Source organism: Mauremys reevesii, linkage group 9, assembly GCF_016161935.1.
Source record: "Mauremys reevesii isolate NIE-2019 linkage group 9, ASM1616193v1, whole genome shotgun sequence".
NCBI classification, from domain to species: domain Eukaryota; kingdom Metazoa; phylum Chordata; order Testudines; family Geoemydidae; genus Mauremys; species Mauremys reevesii.
In genome coordinates, this window is record NC_052631.1 from 50,817,056 (window position 1) to 50,833,952 (window position 16,897).

General features: G+C 47.9%; 1 protein-coding gene across 8 annotated transcripts in view; it reads left to right on the top strand.

Moving 5' to 3' along the window:
* Positions 1-189: 189 nt before the first annotated feature.
* Positions 190-16,897, top strand: part of TBCCD1 (TBCC domain containing 1) — a 29,573-nt gene continuing 12,865 nt past the window's right edge. For 3 of the 8 annotated variants that reach the window (XR_005584499.1, XR_005584500.1, XM_039487567.1), the window contains exons 1-7: positions 612-718; positions 1,290-1,678; positions 3,799-3,954; positions 5,720-6,086; positions 7,319-7,505; positions 7,664-8,161; positions 11,604-11,761. Coding sequence is in view for 5 of the 8 variants with exons in the window: in XM_039487567.1 (XP_039343501.1) it covers positions 619-718; positions 1,290-1,678; positions 3,799-3,954; positions 5,720-6,086; positions 7,319-7,505; positions 7,664-8,161; positions 11,604-11,733 (1,827 nt within the window). In the remaining 3 variants the exon portion in view is untranslated. The other 5 variants (XR_005584501.1, XM_039487571.1, XM_039487572.1 and 2 more) reach the window with 5 other exon arrangements.

The window sequence follows — 16,897 nt, forward strand, 5'->3', positions numbered from 1 at the left end:
CGGACTGACCAATCACATCCCTCTACATCAGCAGTGAGCCTCCTGACCAATCGCTGCTATCTGCATCACCTACCCCAGTGTCCAATCAGAATGCCAAGAAGGACAGTGACATCACTATGAGAAACCAACTAAAAGGGATCTCTCAGAGAGTGCCGGTCTGGAAGGTAGCCAGTCACAGGCTGCTCGTGCCTCTCGGCCAATCACGGAGCGGATAATATGCCCCGACTCCACGCTCCTCAAACGCACCAATCAGAACCTCGTTACTGTGACGGAAAGCGCAGGCGCTGCTATGTCCTAGGGACCCTGTGTCCCCGCCCATTGGTAGGATCATACCATCCCTGATAACGGTGATATGTAAATCAGGAGGCCAGGCCGGCTGCAGCTCGGACGGACGTTGGTCGTGCCGGGGCGCTGAGGCGTTACCTTGCCTGAAGCAGGGCGCAGCCCGCGAGGAAGAACAGAAGGCACGTGGGGCTTACGGGTATAGGACGGAGCCTGTTCTGCCGGCTGTCCGGAAGGGGCCTGGGCGGGGCACGTCTAGCCAATGGCTCGATGGTGTTGGTGGGGACTAGCTAGGCAACGTTTCGCTGGTCTGCTGGCAGCGGCGGGTCAGTGCGCATGCGTGGTTGCTACGTGCGGCTTTGGAGGGAGCGGGGATTCAAACGCTGCGCGGAGCGGAGCCCCCGGCCCTGCCTAGGGGCCCGCGCGGCCCGCGCAGGTGAACGCAGGCTCGGGGCGCGGTGGGCGGGGCTCCGCCTCGTGGGGGGCGGGGCAGGTCTGAGCCGTGGGTCAGGCTCCCCTGGAGCTTCTCCGGCCCGGCCAGCCGCCGCCGCCCCCAGTGCAGCCCCTCCTGGGGCTCCGTGCCCGCGGGGTGCGTGCAGCCTTCCCGCCTGGGCCGGCTTCCCTGTGAGGCGGGAGGACGGGAATCATTCTCGCCTCAGGCCCGCTCCTGGGTGCGGGGCTGGTGGTGCGTGGCCTGGGCTTCCTTTGTAGCGCTCATGGCTGTCCCCAGCGGGCCGGGGCCCCTGGGTCTGTGGGAGTGGGTTATAAACACATGTTATGATGGGTTGCCCCCCGTAGCAGAGGCTTTCCAAGCATGGTTCCCTTGTTGGTCGTTTTTGGCCTGGTCGGGCCTGTGACCCCCAAGCCTGTCCTGGGCCCCCTGCGCTAGGCGCTGTACAAACTCGGTACAGAATGCTAGCCCTTGTCCCAAATTGCTCACTCTGGCCTTGACGCAAATGCGCTGAGTGTTTTCGGATCAATGTCTGGTGTTTTGTTTTGTTTGCCAGATCTGCAGGGCAGGCAGTTCACCCCAGTTGTGGACTCCCCAGAGCTGGTTAAAATGGATCAGTCCATGGTGCACCTCTGGGTGAAAACGGAACCCTTCATAGTGGGGGCTTTGCAGATCCCCCCTCCATCCAAGTTCAGCATGCACTATCTCCGGAAGATGTCCACGTATGTCCGGTTGCGGGCCAGCGAGGGCTGTTACCCACGCCTTTTCTGGCCTATGTGGCGGCACATTGCCTGTGGGAAGCTGCAGTTAGCCAAGGATTTGGCCTGGCTCTACTTTGAGATATTTGATAGTCTAGTGGAACGGACTCCAGAGGAACGTCTGGAATGGGCAGAGGTGGTGTCCAGCTGCACGTCAGAAGAGGAACTAGAGAAGCAGAGGAATAAGGCATGTAATATAATGTTGTAATCTTTCTCTGGTGAATAGTTTTAGGCACTGGAGCATGGGCAGTGCCAATCAAGGTTGTATGGTTAGGGCCTTTTGCTACTCATGCACAGTCATTTGGGATCACATCCAGCCTTTTGATCTGAAGTGTTGTACAATCACAACTCCAACAGCCTTTTTCTCACACTCTTCATGGCAGTGAAGCCCTAATCATTCTGCTAACTGTGCCTGTGAATGCAGATCACTCTACCATTCAAGTTCTTAGTTTTCTGTTTGAATCGGGTAAATATCAGCAACCAGATCTGCCCTTCAGAGCCACATTGCTACTTTTCCACTTTAAAAGCCAAAGTAGCATTACAGAACAAATGCTGTTCAGCAAGATTGCATATGGTTGGTATAACTAACAGACACCTTTCTAGAGTAAAACATTGGACATAAAAAATAACAGGGTCTTGCTTAAACCCTCAAAAGCAGAGAAATCCCAAGTGTGGTTTATTCCTAACACACTACTGTTTTTCTGCACAACATAAGAAGATGTGCACAAAGGAGACATCTGTAAAGGTGACCTGCAAACAATTTCAATTAGCCTAGTCCTTTTTTTCTGCTTTATGATCTATAAAATAGATTTGAACATCTACATTTTTTTTCTCTGTTTCACTTTATCAGGATTGTCAGCTATTTTTTTCCCCTGGTTTTGCCGGCTGACTTGTAGGGAGAAGGGGGGAAAAAAAGAAAGAAGGTCTCGGAATGTATGTTCTCCTACAAAGGGTGGGACCATTCAGAAAAGTCATCCTTTAACATGTTAGTTGGTCTTACCAGAAATGAGATTTAAACAGTCTGATTTAAAAATCCACTCCTGTTTTTCTTGCCTCTTGCAATGTCATTTTGCTTATTCTCTAGTTGTTGTAAGGCTAGACAGGACCTGAATTTGTAATGGGGCATGGTGGAAAGCAGAAGAAAACTTTTGTCGTCTGGCACAAGTCCAATATTTTTCCTTTGCATGTCACTGTTAAAGAACTCTTTCCACACTTTTTGATAAACTTTAAACACTTTCAATATTTGTTGATTGTGGCCTTTGTGGAAGGGCTTATTCTTGTGGGAGGAACCTGACCTCACTTCCTTTGGTCTGTACTGGAAAAGCCAGTGGTCTTCTGAAATTGTAATGCTGTTCTCTGACAAATTCGTGTGTGGTGCAAAGAGACATGCTAAGGAGTGCACATATAAAAGATCCATGTGATAGTCCTGAAATCAATTGAGCTTAAACAGCAAGCTCCCTAAGCCAGGAGTAGCTGTCCATTAGTCATTTGCACTGGCCCTTTGGGTCTTGTGTTCATCCACAAAGTCTATGTGCTATTATCTAGTGGGGCTTTGGTAGCACTTGCAGTAGTCAAGATTGCAAAACAGGTTTGTTTTATGACCACCTTTTTGCACACTGATCTTTGAAATGTACATCATGTAGGGGGCACGATTTGAACACAGGTCAGCCATTTGAAGTAGAGGGTGAAAAACTATATCCATTTGAAAACCATTCTAACACACTCATTAAAGACTACACTTAATTGTTTTTTTTTTTTTAATTTGACACTTGATAATGTGGCCATTTTTCATTGGCGGGCCTAGTGCTTTTGTTTGATGGTGTCCCAAACTCTGCATATTGAGCCCAAGGAGAAGAGTTTTAGGAAATTATGGGCAAGTGGAAAAAAGGTTTGAGAATGAGTGTCTTCCCAAGGTTACCAGTGGCATGTGCAGTGGCAAATATTGTGATGTAGACAGTGAGAGAGGCTGAGCTTTTTACATGGTGTAATGTGGCTACCAGTGAGGCTTGTAAAGAAGGGGTGTAGAGTTAAAAACAAAGAAACAGAAACCCTGTAGAAACTAAGCAAGCACCTGTCAAGCCCATAAATCTAATATTTGTGTGTGTGTGTAAGCTAGAGCTTTCTTGAGGCTTGTTTAATAGCTGATAGTAACACCACACACCAATTTGTGTAGGGGAGCCACAGTCAGTTGTGATATTGTAGCTACCTTGTTGTCTACGTTCTAAAAGAATAGGCTCTTTGGTTGAATTATTGAATGCATTGGTCATGTTCTGGTATGTGTTAACATTGTGTTCCCTTCTTGGCCAGCTGTCAGTAGACACTCTACAGTTCCTGCTGTTCTTGTACATTCAGCAGCTAAACAAGATTTCCTTGCGGACATCTCTGATTGGAGAAGAGTGGCCAAGTCCCAGGGACAAATCTCAGTCTGCCAACCTGACTGGAAAATCCACCTGTCAAAATAAGGTATTGTTTGTAACCCTGTCCCCACAGAGGTTATTGTGAGGGAGGGGCTGCAAAATCTTCACCTTAAAGTGGGGTGGGGAGCAGATCTGCTTTGTGGGGGAAGTGAACTCCTGCCCAAGGCTTGTGTCTGCACCTAGGGGTGCACTTAATCAATTGAGCTAAATAATAAATGAGATGGCTACTGTAACATTAATTTTCAAAAATCTAACTTGCCCATAAAAACTTGCAGCAGACTGAACTTTCACATCCGGTCTCAATCTGTGATAGATTTTTTTAAAAAATTCTCCCCCCCCCCCCATCTTTGCTCTTTAAATTAGAGGAGTGTAACAAAGCGGAAAATGTTCATTTATTTCAGAGGCTGCTCCTCCATAATTACATGTTCAGGCTTCTAGGGTAGCCATTCTTAGTGCAATGTCTGAATAAGTTACACAAAGCTGTGAGAAATAGATTAGTCAAATATAATCAAATGTAAGTGGTTAAGTCTTGTATCTCACATTCAGAAGTATCTGAAGTTAGCCAGGTAAGCCTATCCTGCTGCACTACCATATTAGAAAGTGAATTACAAACTGAGGGCAACACAGTAGACACTTAGCTGACCCACACCTTGAAAAAAGTCCAGTTGCTAGTGTCAGCAGGATTTTTGTCAGAGGTGTGACATCAATACCATACATGTTGTAGTGTCACGTGGAACAAGAATTGCTGAACTGCAACTCAAGAGCATCTGAAACTAAAAATAGGGGTTAGCGGACTTTCAACACAGAGACTTATAATAGACAAGAGGGGGAAAGTGCTTATCCAGGGCTTTGTGCTGAATGGTCCTCTTTACACGTACTGTTCAGGGCATTCAGCATCATTCTATAGTGGATGATTTTTGTTAACTGCAGTTCAAGTTCAAAACTAAACTGGCCCATCTTGTGAAGCTTCATGAGTAGATAATGGATCTGTCCTATCTATTTCAGAAGCTTCATTTCCCCCACAGGGTGGGGGATTATATTCATTGTGATCCTTTTGTGAACTATTGAGGAAATGCCCCCTGCTTGACGCTAACTTTCTAGGTGTCTGGAATGGGCACTCCAGGTGACTGTAACTCCTTGGTGTGGTCCAGTGAGGCCTGTCCAGCATAAGCTGATGTCTGTTAGAGTTTTCATCATTGGCTGTCTCATATTCTAGTCTTCCCTTGCTATGGAGACCTTCAGCACTTGAACTATAATGATCCTCTGAGATGAACGTTTAATGGGATTTTTCCTCATAATGGCTTATCTGAGGTTTTTCTCACAAGTCCTCCTGAGTTAGTACTTGAGTGCATCTATTCTAAGCATTCAGGTTCAATAGGAACCATAATTACCTTCATAGCGGCTTAGACTATCAGGTGTTCGTTACAGTTCATTCCCACCCTCGTTTCCAAGCACCTGTGTGCTGAACCTTTTCGTGAAGAGTGGAGAGGGAATCCATTTCCTTCTCTCACTCTAACTAATATAGTGACTGGTTGGTCATGGCCACAGCAAGTAGAACTACTGAACCTCTTCCACTCTGAAGATGGCTAGTGGATCCAGTATCTTTTATTTGCTGGGGGAGTCTGTTGTGGGGGTAAGAGAAGGCCTGCAGAATCAATGGTTCGGGGAAGGAATCTGTATTCTACTTCTACTGATTTCTACATTTAGAGCTACTGTGGGTGGGATCTGAGCAGGATGCAATGGATATTGCATTGGGAAAGTGTCTCAGCCCAGTAAGAGCGCCTCTGTTTGTTTTTGTTTTGATTTCTAAGAACTGGAATGATTACACCCACCAAGCGTTTGTGCAGAACCACCTTTTGGATCTGCTGGAACTGCTACTGGACCCGGACCAGCTCTCGGCCTCTTCCCATTCCACTCACGGTAGCCTGGTCTCCCCTGAAGCTGTTCGAGCTCTCAGCTTTCTCATTGAGGGGACTGTGAACAAAACCAGGACTGTCCATCCTCTTCATGAGCTTGCTCTCTGGCAGCCCTTGCATGTGAAGAACGGCTACTCGAAGATTACCAAAGCCTTCTCTTTCTCCAAGCTAGAGGTCTGGTTGAGGGCCTGCCTGACTGGGAGCCCGTTTGGGACATCTGCCTGCCTCAAGTCTGGGAAGAAACTTGCGTGGGCACAGCAAGGTATTTGAAAGCCTTGGCTTTGCTCTTTAGTTTTAGGATCAACTTTCCACTCTCCTCTGTTCCTGTTGATCAGGAGTCTGGTTTGTGGGCATTGGTGCTCTCCTGCCTGTCCTCTGGCTTACAGGAGAGAAGGGGGAGTTCACAGCTGAAAGAGCTGGTCATGTCAAATGCCTTCACCTCCTGTTTCCAAACTCTCCTATTTAACACTCATTACTCCCTCTCTGTTCTCTAGCTTGCATGTGTCCCCCCTCCCTGCTTCAAGTTGATATCCCGATATTGTGTGGTGTATATTGGCTGTTGCTAGCAGGCTTTCTTATTCTTAAAAATACATATTTGTTTGGAAGGTGCATTCTGCTGCATAGTGAACATTAATGGCCAAGAAAGCAAATGATTGATTGCACAAGCTAAACCCAGGGTTAGGTGGAATTGCTGTATAAGCTGCTCCATATAGCTCTGTCAATGTGATTCAGTCCTGACTAAAGTTACTACTCTTCTGTTCCTAAGTGGGGACTAACAGATGAATGGGGTGGTCCTCTAGCTGTTCAGGTACTTTCATGGCCTCAGCCACTGTTGCATCTGAGTGTCTCACAACCGTTAATGGATTTACCTTCAAACACTCCTCTGAGGTGGGTCAGTATTATTACTCTCATTTGACAAATGGGAATTGAGGCTCAGTGTAGATTAAGTGACTTGCCCAGGGTTGCAGAGGGCAGTCTGTGGAAGTATCTGCACTGCAGCTGGGAGGTGTGACTGCAGCACATGTTGACATACCCAAGCTATCTTTGATCTTTCTGTGGGCATCAGAATGAAGACTCCTGATCTCATTTAACATGCGATTATAGGTTTTCAGAGAGAGAGAAAACTAGTCTTAATCCATTCCATCAGACAGAATGGAAGAACATCCTGTGGTAACATCCTGAGGGCTGTATACCTACAGGGAGCACACCACTTGGTAAGAATGCATTGGAACAGACATGTTCCTATTCCATCAGCACAGTGCTGCAAATCTGCAGACTGCTGTAATTCTCAATTTGGCAGAAAGAGCCCTTATGTTCAAGGAGGAATTTTGCAAAGAGAGTTGGGATCTAAATCCCAAGCATCAGGGTGACTGTTTTTTTGATGGGATATTTACTCTGTGGCTGCCTGGTGAAATGTGATGTCATGGTCTGCCTGCTTAGGAAATACATTCAGACTTTTTTTGTGCTAATGTCTGTAACTTTTTTGCCTTGCAGTTGAAGGAACAACCAAGAGAGCAAAGATTGCCTGCAATGCCCATATGGTTCCTGAGATTCACCGCATGGTGGTGATGAGCCAAGTCTACAAACAGACGCTGGCCAAGAGCTCGGATACCCTGGTGGGTGCTCATGTGAAGATCCATCGCTGCAATGAGTCCTTCATATATCTGCTCTCCCCTTTACGGTGAGTTTACGTTCTCCTGGGATGCAGTGAAATGTCTTTGGGTGGGTTGCATAGATATTTCTTGGTTCCCATTAGACATGGCAACCCCACTTGAACAGTGTGTGGCCTTGTCCTGTTCTTGGGCATCCTGGCTTACTTGTGATCTTTCTCTCTTTCAGATCTGTGACCATTGAGAAGTGCAGGAATAGCACTTTTGTCCTGGGCCCTGTGCAGACAGCCATTCACCTCCACAGCTGTGATAATGTCAAAGTTATTGGCATCTGCCACCGTCTGTCTCTCTCTTCTACAACAGGCTGCACCTTCAACATTCTCACGCCTACACACCCTCTCATTCTCTTGGGTAACCAAGCAGTAACTTTTGCCCCTTATCACACCCATTACCCAATGCTTGAAGACCACATGGCTCGGATGGGCCTGGCTACAGTGCCTAACTACTGGGACAGTCCAATGCTGGTGTGCAAAGAGAACAGTGATGCCAGTGTCTTCCGCCTCTTACCCCCCAATGAGTTTTATACCTTTGTTATTCCTTTTGAGATGGAAGGAGACACGACAGAAACGCCTGGGGGGCTGCCACATGCATACCAGAAGGCACTGAGTCAACGAGAGCAGAAGATTCAAGTTTGGCAAAAAACTGTGAAGGAGGCAGGACTAACCAAGTGAGTAATTGGCTTCCTCCAGAAGGGGAGGAATGTATATTTAATGCTCTGAAACTCAACTTGTCCATACAGGTACAAATCTCTTTGACTTGACATCACTGAACAAAAATGCCCTTGCATGAGGTCTGTTTATCTAGTCCAGTGGTCTCCAACCTTTTTATACCCAAGATCACTTTTTGAATTTAAGGGCAACCCAGGATCTACCCTGCCCCTTCTCCAAAGCCCTTCCCTGCTCACTCCACCCTCCCACCCCCATTGATTGCTCTCCCCAACCCTCACTCACTTTCACCAGGTTGGGGTAGGGTTTGGGAGGGGGTGAGGGGTGCAAGCTCTGGGAGGGAGTTTCGGTGCAGGAGGGGGCTGGGGCAGAGTGTTAGGGTGCAGGAGGGAGTGTGGGGTGCTGGCTCAGGGCTGGGGGTTTTGGGTGAAGGAGGGGGTATGGTGTGTTGGCTCTGGGGGGGCAGGGGGGATGGGCTCCCGCCGGGCGGCACTTACCTCAGGCAGCTCCCAGTCTGTGGTGCAGCGAGGCTAAGGCAGGCTCCCTGCCCCGGTCCCATGCTGCTCCCAGAAGGGGCCAACACGCCCCTGTGGCCCCACGCGCTGCCCTTCTCTGACGGCACTGCCTCTGCAGCTCCCATTGGCTACAGTGCCCTGTTCCCGGCCAGTGGGGGCGGTGCTTGCAGGTAGGAGCGGCATGCGGCCGGGGCAGGCAGGGAGCCTGCCTCCCCCCAGGCTGCGGGGGCTTGCTGGCCTTTTCCAAGAGCGGTGTGTGGCCGGGGCAGGCAGGGAGCCTGCCTTAGCAGCCGTCCCATTGTACTGCCAGACTTCTAGCAATCGCGATCGACTGGGAGAGTGTCCATAATCGAGCAGTCAATCATGATAGACTGGTTGGTGACCACTGATCTAGTCTGTGTTTTATGCATGAGTGCACTGTGGGCGTGAGGCGCTGGTAGCATTTGGTATCTGCTTTTGTATTGAAAACTCCTCCCATGTTATTCTGTGTGAAGGAAATCTGTGTGTGTGTGTGTGTGTGTGTGTTATAAGCTCACAAAATACAGGAAAAATTGTGCAAAGATTTTATGAAATGAAAGAACACGCATATTATGGGGTTTACTCTATGTATTAACTCCTCAAACACAAAATGAGAAGCTTGTAGTTCTGTAAGTAAAACATGTTAACACAGTCAAGTCTCCAGTCTACTAACTAGGCCTTACTTTACTTTTGTAGCTGATCTTGCATACTGTACTAATCTACACTTTACTGCTTTTTCAACACCTAGCCTGTTAAGTTTTGAATAAACTAAAACATATTCTTTTGATGCCAAACTGGCTGGATAGGAGTGCAGGACTCCAGATATTGACAGTTCTGAATTTAGCCGGTCCTGTCTTCAGGATTTTACTCTTGGTATCATTTTGATGCAAACAAACTGCAATAAACTGTCTTCCAATGTTGATAATTGCAAAGTAATGCAAATTGGAAAACATAATCCCAATTATACATATAAAATGATGGGGTCTAAATTAGCTGGTACCACTCAAGAAAGAGATCTTGGAGTCATTGTGGATAGTTCTCAGAAAACGAAAGGTATCAATAATAAAAGAGAAAATATCATATTGCCTCTATATAAATCCATGGTATGCCCACATCTTGAATACTGCATGCAGATGTGGTTGCCCCATCTCAAAGATATTTTGGAAAAGGTTCAGAAAAGGGCAACAAAAATTCTTAGGGGTATGGAATGTTTGCCGTATGAGGAGAGACTAAAAAGACTGGGATTTTTCAGCTTGGAAAAGAGACTGCTAAGAGAGGATATGATAGAGGTCTGTAAAATCATGACTGGTGTGGAGAAAGTAAATAAGGAAGTGCTATTTACTCTTTTTCTCATAATACAAGAACTAGGGGCCACCAAATGAAATTAATAGGCAGCAGGTTTAAAACAAACTGAAGTATTTCTTCACACAACGCACAGCCAACTTGTGGAACTCCTTGCCAAAGGATGTTGTGAAGGACAAGACTATAACAGAGTTAAAAAAGAACTAGATAAATTCATGGAGGATAGGCAGAAATGGTGTCCCTAGCCTCTGTTTGCCAGAAACTGGGAATGGATGACGAGATGGATCACTTGATGATTACCTGTTCTGTTAATACCCTCTGGGGCACCTGGCATGGCAAAGGTCCATCTAGCCCAGTATCCTGTCTTCCGACAGTGGCCTCACTGTCAGAAGACAGGATACTGGGCTAGATGGACCTTTGGTCTGACCAGTATGTCCGTTCTTACGTTCTTATAACCTCCTTCACAAACCCACAAAAGGGGAGAACTCTGGTTTTCAATTTTAAAGGCTAGAAGAGAAGGAAGCAACAATAGCTTGTGTTTTAGCTGTTTGTTTCCCTGTTCTGGGCTCAGCCTGTGGCGTCTATATTTGGGGGTCAGTAAGCCAAGTCATGGAGAGAGTCTATAGCTTCTCTGAATTGTTTAATTTTGGATGGTCTCAGTCCTCAGTTTAGTTAGATGAAGCCAGGGTTCCAATGAGACTGAGTAGTATCATTGGTCTGTGATTTTTGTCAAGTTCTTCCAGACCACCTTCTTTTGTTTAGGGCCTGAAGAGTCCCTTGCCATGAATACTACATTTGATCGAGGTGCTCTTTGCACTCAGTGCAGATTTCAAGACTTGAATAGATTGGAAAATGGCCTTGGAATCTGACAGTCTTCTGGTTCAGAATTTCTATTGCACTGCATTACATCTGTCTATCTTGAATCCTGACTCCTCCAATGCCTGTGTGTGTGTGTGTGTGTCTTGTTGTGTAAAGGCAGAACTTCATGTCAATGGTATTAAATAACTCACGTCTGAAGTGTTGGGTAAGTAGCATGGGGTTAATGTGTCACTCTCTCCTCTGGAGATTACTATTTACATTTTGCCTGGGTTACAAATGGCAGACATGTATAGACTTAAGTTTTATATGATGTAGGTTTTTTGATAAGTCACAGGACGTGGGCAATAAACAATAAATCATGGAAACCAGAAATCCATCGCCTGGGGCTGAAGTTGCAGAGGTCACATATAAAATCACCGAATACCTGACCTCCGTGACAGACTCGTAGCCTTAATTATGTAGAATTGCCTGTCTTGTGCTCTGAGAATCCTAGGGCAGAAGTCCTACAGGGCAGAGGTATAGTAACAGCAGCGTGGGGAAGTCTGCATGGCTTATTTCAACACCAGCAGTCTCTCTTTCAGGGGTATTCTAACTAATAGTTTTTATTAGGTGAATTCAATCTTTCCCATGTGGGCAATATGGGAAGCAAATCCAATGGCTTTGTTAGGCATGATAAGTGTAGATCTGTTGCTTATTTTGGTGAAGATGGAGAGATGTTTGGAAGTGTGGTGTGAATGCTTACAAGACTGTATTTCACTTGCTACATTGCTGATGTCCTGGTGCGTTTCAGGGATCAGAGGAAGCAGTTCCAGGTGCTGGTGGAGAACAAATTCTATGAATGGCTAATTCACACAGGACATCGTCAGCAGCTGGACAGCCTCGTGCCTCCTGCAGCAGGCTCCAAGCAAGCAGCAGGATAGGTTGCTCTTTAACAGAAGGAAAGGAAGGGTGAGTACTGGGACAGTTTCTCTCCTGCTACATGATAGAGAAATTATAATACTACTTTACATAAATTTGTGTGCACGTGGTATCCAGATGGAAACAATGAGTGTGAAATTGTGCCCATGGGCCTCCTCCCAACAGCTTTAGATCTGGCTTTGGTTTTCAGTTTGGAGCCAAAACCTTCTCTGAGCGTCTATCTGCTCCCTTGTGCACTCTAATTCTTCCTTCCGTCCCCATGGCCTTTCTGGCTGAAGAGCTCTGTATGGATCTCTGATTTCAGTTTCTGACAGAATAATTTTGAAATGAGGTTGAAGTGCTTCACTTTTTTATGCCTCTGGTCTGTGTATAGTATCTGTCTGACAAACCAGCCTGCATATATCTGCATAGACACGATGTGTGCTTCAGGTATAGTCTGAAACCAAATCAGTTAGAACAGCCTAGTTGTTCTGATGCCCTTACTTGTCCTCATCTCCTGCCGCTCACCAGGTACCTGAGGGCTTGTCTACGTGGGGGTTTAATCCACAGTAGCTCGAGTCAGTGTGAAAATGCCCGTGCACTCACTACGCAATTCATTAGAGCGCAGTTATACTGCAAACTCTGGAATCCTCTTTCAAAGCGTATTATATTCGATGAAAATTGAGTTAGTGCAGTTGATTGTGTGGACACGGTGCTGCCTTGCGGTACTTCGGCAGTTATTCAGCTGGTATCCCACATTGCTGTGCATGTGTCCATTACTGATCTGTCTGTTTATCTGTGCGCCTTCCACTACTCTGGGATCAAGTTGACTGGATGTTCTTTCCCCTGTTTAAAAATTGTCATGGGAACAGAGTTTGCCCATTTGCTCCTGGGTTCAAATATATTGGCATTCCTTCACGCTCAGGCAGCCTTTAAAACATGCCTTGAGCACCCACTTGGAGCCTTGCTGTGCCCCAGATCTCATTGCCACCTTGGGGTCAGTGCAGCAAGTTCTTGTGGCCAGCCACCAGATGAAGGATCTCTTTTTGGACATTGCTAAGTAGGGGTCCATAAGGGGCCACAACCAGGATGCTGACCAGTGTGGGATAAAGAGTAAACAGCTCAGGAGGACTTAGATTAAAGCCAGAAGTGCCAGAAAAAGGTCCAGCCGTGGAATTGTATCCTACCTATTTCTTGAGGCGCTAGATGGGCTTTTGATCAATTACATTGTTACCAAGCCTGAGGAGCTTGTGGACCCTGATACTCCCCCTGTAGGCTGCAGACAAGTGGCAAGAATCATCAGAGGAGGAACATGAGGAGGGCAGTGAGGGGCTCTCCCCACAGAGTCAGGATCTCCGCCAGAATCAAGCTCCTGATTCTTGACATGTGGGTGAGCCAGAAACCAGGCTGAGACTGAGAGGCAGATTACATGCCCTTCATAGGATTTATCTTTACAATGTATTACAATAATACGACACCACTGTGCTAGCTTCTGATCCAAGTGCCCCATGGCCACAGCCTCTTTTGGCGGGTGAGAGCTGGGAGCCTTTCCGAGTTCCCAGCACCTGCCTCCCTTTCTTAGCCCATGTTTTCAAAATGACGTCTACTCCAGCCGAGCAATTGGCTTCTGTCTCAGGTGAAAACCTCGACCATCAACTATTTACAAGCATATCCCACTTAGGACATGTATCCATCTACCTTATTTTCTTTTCTCCTTTCTGCATCCTGTCTGGCAGATGCGAGCTCCCCCTTTCCCCCCAGACCCCTGTCCATCTGCTCAAAATAGTGGCTGGCAGCATGGCACAGCTGCAATCTCTACTCCAGGGGTAGGCAACCTATGGCACGTGCGCCGAAGGCGGCATGCAAGCTGATTTTTCAGTGGCACTCACACTGCCCAGGTCCTGGCCACTGGTCCGGGGGGCTCTGCATTTTAATTTAATTTTAAATGAAGCATCTTAAACATTTTAAAAACCTTATTTACTTTACATACAACAATAGTTTAATTCTATATTATAGACTTATAGAAAGAGACCTTCTAAAAACATTTAAAATGTATTACTGGCACATGAAACTTTAAATTAGAGTGAATAAATGAAGACTCGGCACACCACTTCTGAAAGGTTGCCGATCCCTGCAACTCCATCTCTCGCTCCCTCGCCCCCCTCCCGCAGCATATTCGAATAATGAAAACACTCAGTTGTGCAACTTTGAGCCATTTGAGACAGTGGCTCTGGGCTAAGGGATTTGGTTGGTAGTCTCAGATGACATGGGCATTGCATGCCTGTAAAGCACTAAGCCTACAGCTCCCTGCTGAGGTATAAACATGCATTCATACACAGAAAGAGGTCAGCCTTATGGATAGCATTCAGCTTTTAATGTCTTTCCACAGACTTACATAGAGGATTGGGGCAGTTCGTGCTTCGGACAGTCAGTGCAGAACCTGATCTGTTTTTCTCTGCACTTTCAGCATGTCTGCAGGGGAGATAAAGTAGAATCAGAGAAATTGCTTGATTTCCCCCCCCCCCCCAGCCCCCTTCTCCTCACCCCCCCCATCTGCACTGTATCTGGGATAGGTGCACAGTCATTGCCCTGGCATGCCCTCTACTCCTCCTGTCACGCTTCTGGAGAACTGGCTTGGTGAAGCACTTCACGGTGTATGTCACTGGTCTGCCCTTTGCCATTGTTATCTCTGTCGCCTAGTCACCCACCTCAGTGTAACATCACTGAGAGTCAGGACATGGATTACTATCCCGCTCATTCCATATGCTCCCCACTAACTCCTCTGACACCATAGAAACAACTCCAATGTGCAGCCAAGTTGCAAAACCAGAGCGGGAATATAATTCCCAATCCCATCCCCAGCCTCCGAGGCACAGCTGCAACTCAAGCCAGTCTAGCCCTCCTGAGCACACACCACCTACTGGCTGTGAGGGCACACCAAGACCAGAAGAATCTCAGGGGTGGTGGGGTGGGAATGAGAGACACACATTTAAAAAGGATATCCTAGCCTGTCTGGAATACCCCTAACATCCACCTGGCTAAGTTTTTTCCCTACTCCCTCAGCAGTGGCACCTGCAGTGGCCAGAACTTCAAGGACGGGGGCTTTATCCATGGCTGATGGGGAAGAAACAGAGAATTTGGGATGAAATAGCCAGCTTTCATTGTAGACCCCCTCCCCCCAAATAAAAAGAAACCGGTGAAGAGCTGGTAGTTGTATTTGAGGTCAGAGATGGAAGAATGTTGAAGTGTCTAGAAACAGTGTCACAGTGGCTAGGGACAGCGTTGCCATGGCAAAAGGCACTGTGGAGGAAGAAAGACAAATGCGTAGGTCACTCAAGGAGGTTGTACAAGCTCAGAATGCTCTGCTGCAGTGTGTGCTGCGAGTGGGCACACAGACAATCCAATGCCCTTAGTCAGGACCCAGCCATGTTCTTCTTCGAGTGATTGCTCATATTGATTCCAGTTAGGTGCGCGCAGTCGTTGGAAAGTTTTTTTCCTTAGGAACACCCATCGGGTCGGCTGTGGAGCCCCCGGAGCGGTGCCTTCATGGCGCTCAATATGAGTCTGCTGACCCGGCACCTCCTCAGTTCTTTCTTACCGCCAGTGATGGTTGTTGGAACTGCGGCGTCTTGCTCAGCAAGTTCTACCATGTTTCCCTACTTTTTGTTTTTGTTCTCTATACATATTAGTTAGTTTAATTGTTAGTTAGTGTTAGTAGTTAGCAGTTGGGATGGGGGGGGTTTATCCTCTGTCCGGACTGCTTTTTCTTGGGAGGGCTTACATGCCCAAGTCCCAGGGGTTCAAGCCCTGCACGTCCTGCAGCAAGCCCATGCCAATGGGTGACCCCCACAACGCTTGTCTAAAGTGTCTGGGGGAGGCTCACCAAGCTGGTTGGTGCAGGATTTGCAAGGGGTTTCGCCTCAGAACCAAAAAAGGAGTGAGACTTTCACCTCAAGCAGCTCCTTATGGAGGCGGCACTTAGACCTCAGCCTCTGCCAGCATGGCAGGACCTGGTGCCGAGCTCATACAGTGCATAGCGCCCCGGCGGCAGTGGTGGAAGCAGCACCCTGGATGGACTCTGGCAGAGACCTGTAGCACCCCGGCTCCAGAACTGGCGGGATCAGCCCAGCACTGCCCCCACTCCTCAGTGCAGAAGTGGCACCAGAAGCAAGGGAGGAGCAGCTCTCTGTCCCAGAGGTCCACCCCTCTGGAGCCGGCCAATGGGGCGCATCCTCACGAGGAGCACCCAATGCCGAATTATGCAGAGACGGCACCGTCGACTTCCCCCTGCAAGGGGACCATCGAGTCTGGTGCCGTTGGACTCCCCAGCCCGGGTCATCAAGGAGGTGGAGCTACCATCCACCCCGGACACTTTTGAGACCGTGGGGGACCTCATCGCCATGACAGTGCCCAGGTCACCCACTCCTTGCACCAGGCCTCCAGTACCACATCATATGGCACCGTTTCGAGGCAAACCAGTGATGCTCCTGCCCTCGGCACTGCTAATAAAGTCCCGGTGCTGCTCTAGGTTGCGCCAGTGCTCCCGGTCACAACGTCAATCCATGTGTCGATCCCCATTATGCAGCAGGTCCTGGTCCCGACTCCGCTTAGTGACTCTGCACAGCTCCAGGTCGTGGCACTGCTCTCCAGCCCTTGAGATGAAGGATGTGTATTTCCATATAGCGATTCGTCCCACACATCGGCATATCCTACGCTTCATAGTCAACCACAAGCATTACCAATTCACTGTCTGCCCTACCATTAGGCCTCTCAACAGCCCCCCAAGTGTTCACCAAGAGCATGCTGGTCGTGGCTGCTTTCCTCCATCGACAGCAGGTGTAGGTATACCCCTACCTCGACGAATGGCTGCTCAGGGGCCACACCAACGGACAGGTGCAGTCCCAAATCCCTTTGGCCAGGTACACATTTGAGCTGTCCCTACATAGCAAGATCAAGGAACTGAGGGCAGTGTGCCTAGCCTGCCAGGCCTTTCGGGCCCGACTACAAGGCCAGTGCTTAGGAGTTCTACCAGATACCACCACTGCAATGTTTTACATCAACAAGCAAGGGAAAGCCTGTTCCTCTCCCCTATGCCAGGAGGCCCTTTGGCTGTGGGAGTTCTGCATAGCCCACTCCATTCACCTGGAAGCATCCTTTCTACTAAGAGTTCAGAACACGCTGGCGGAC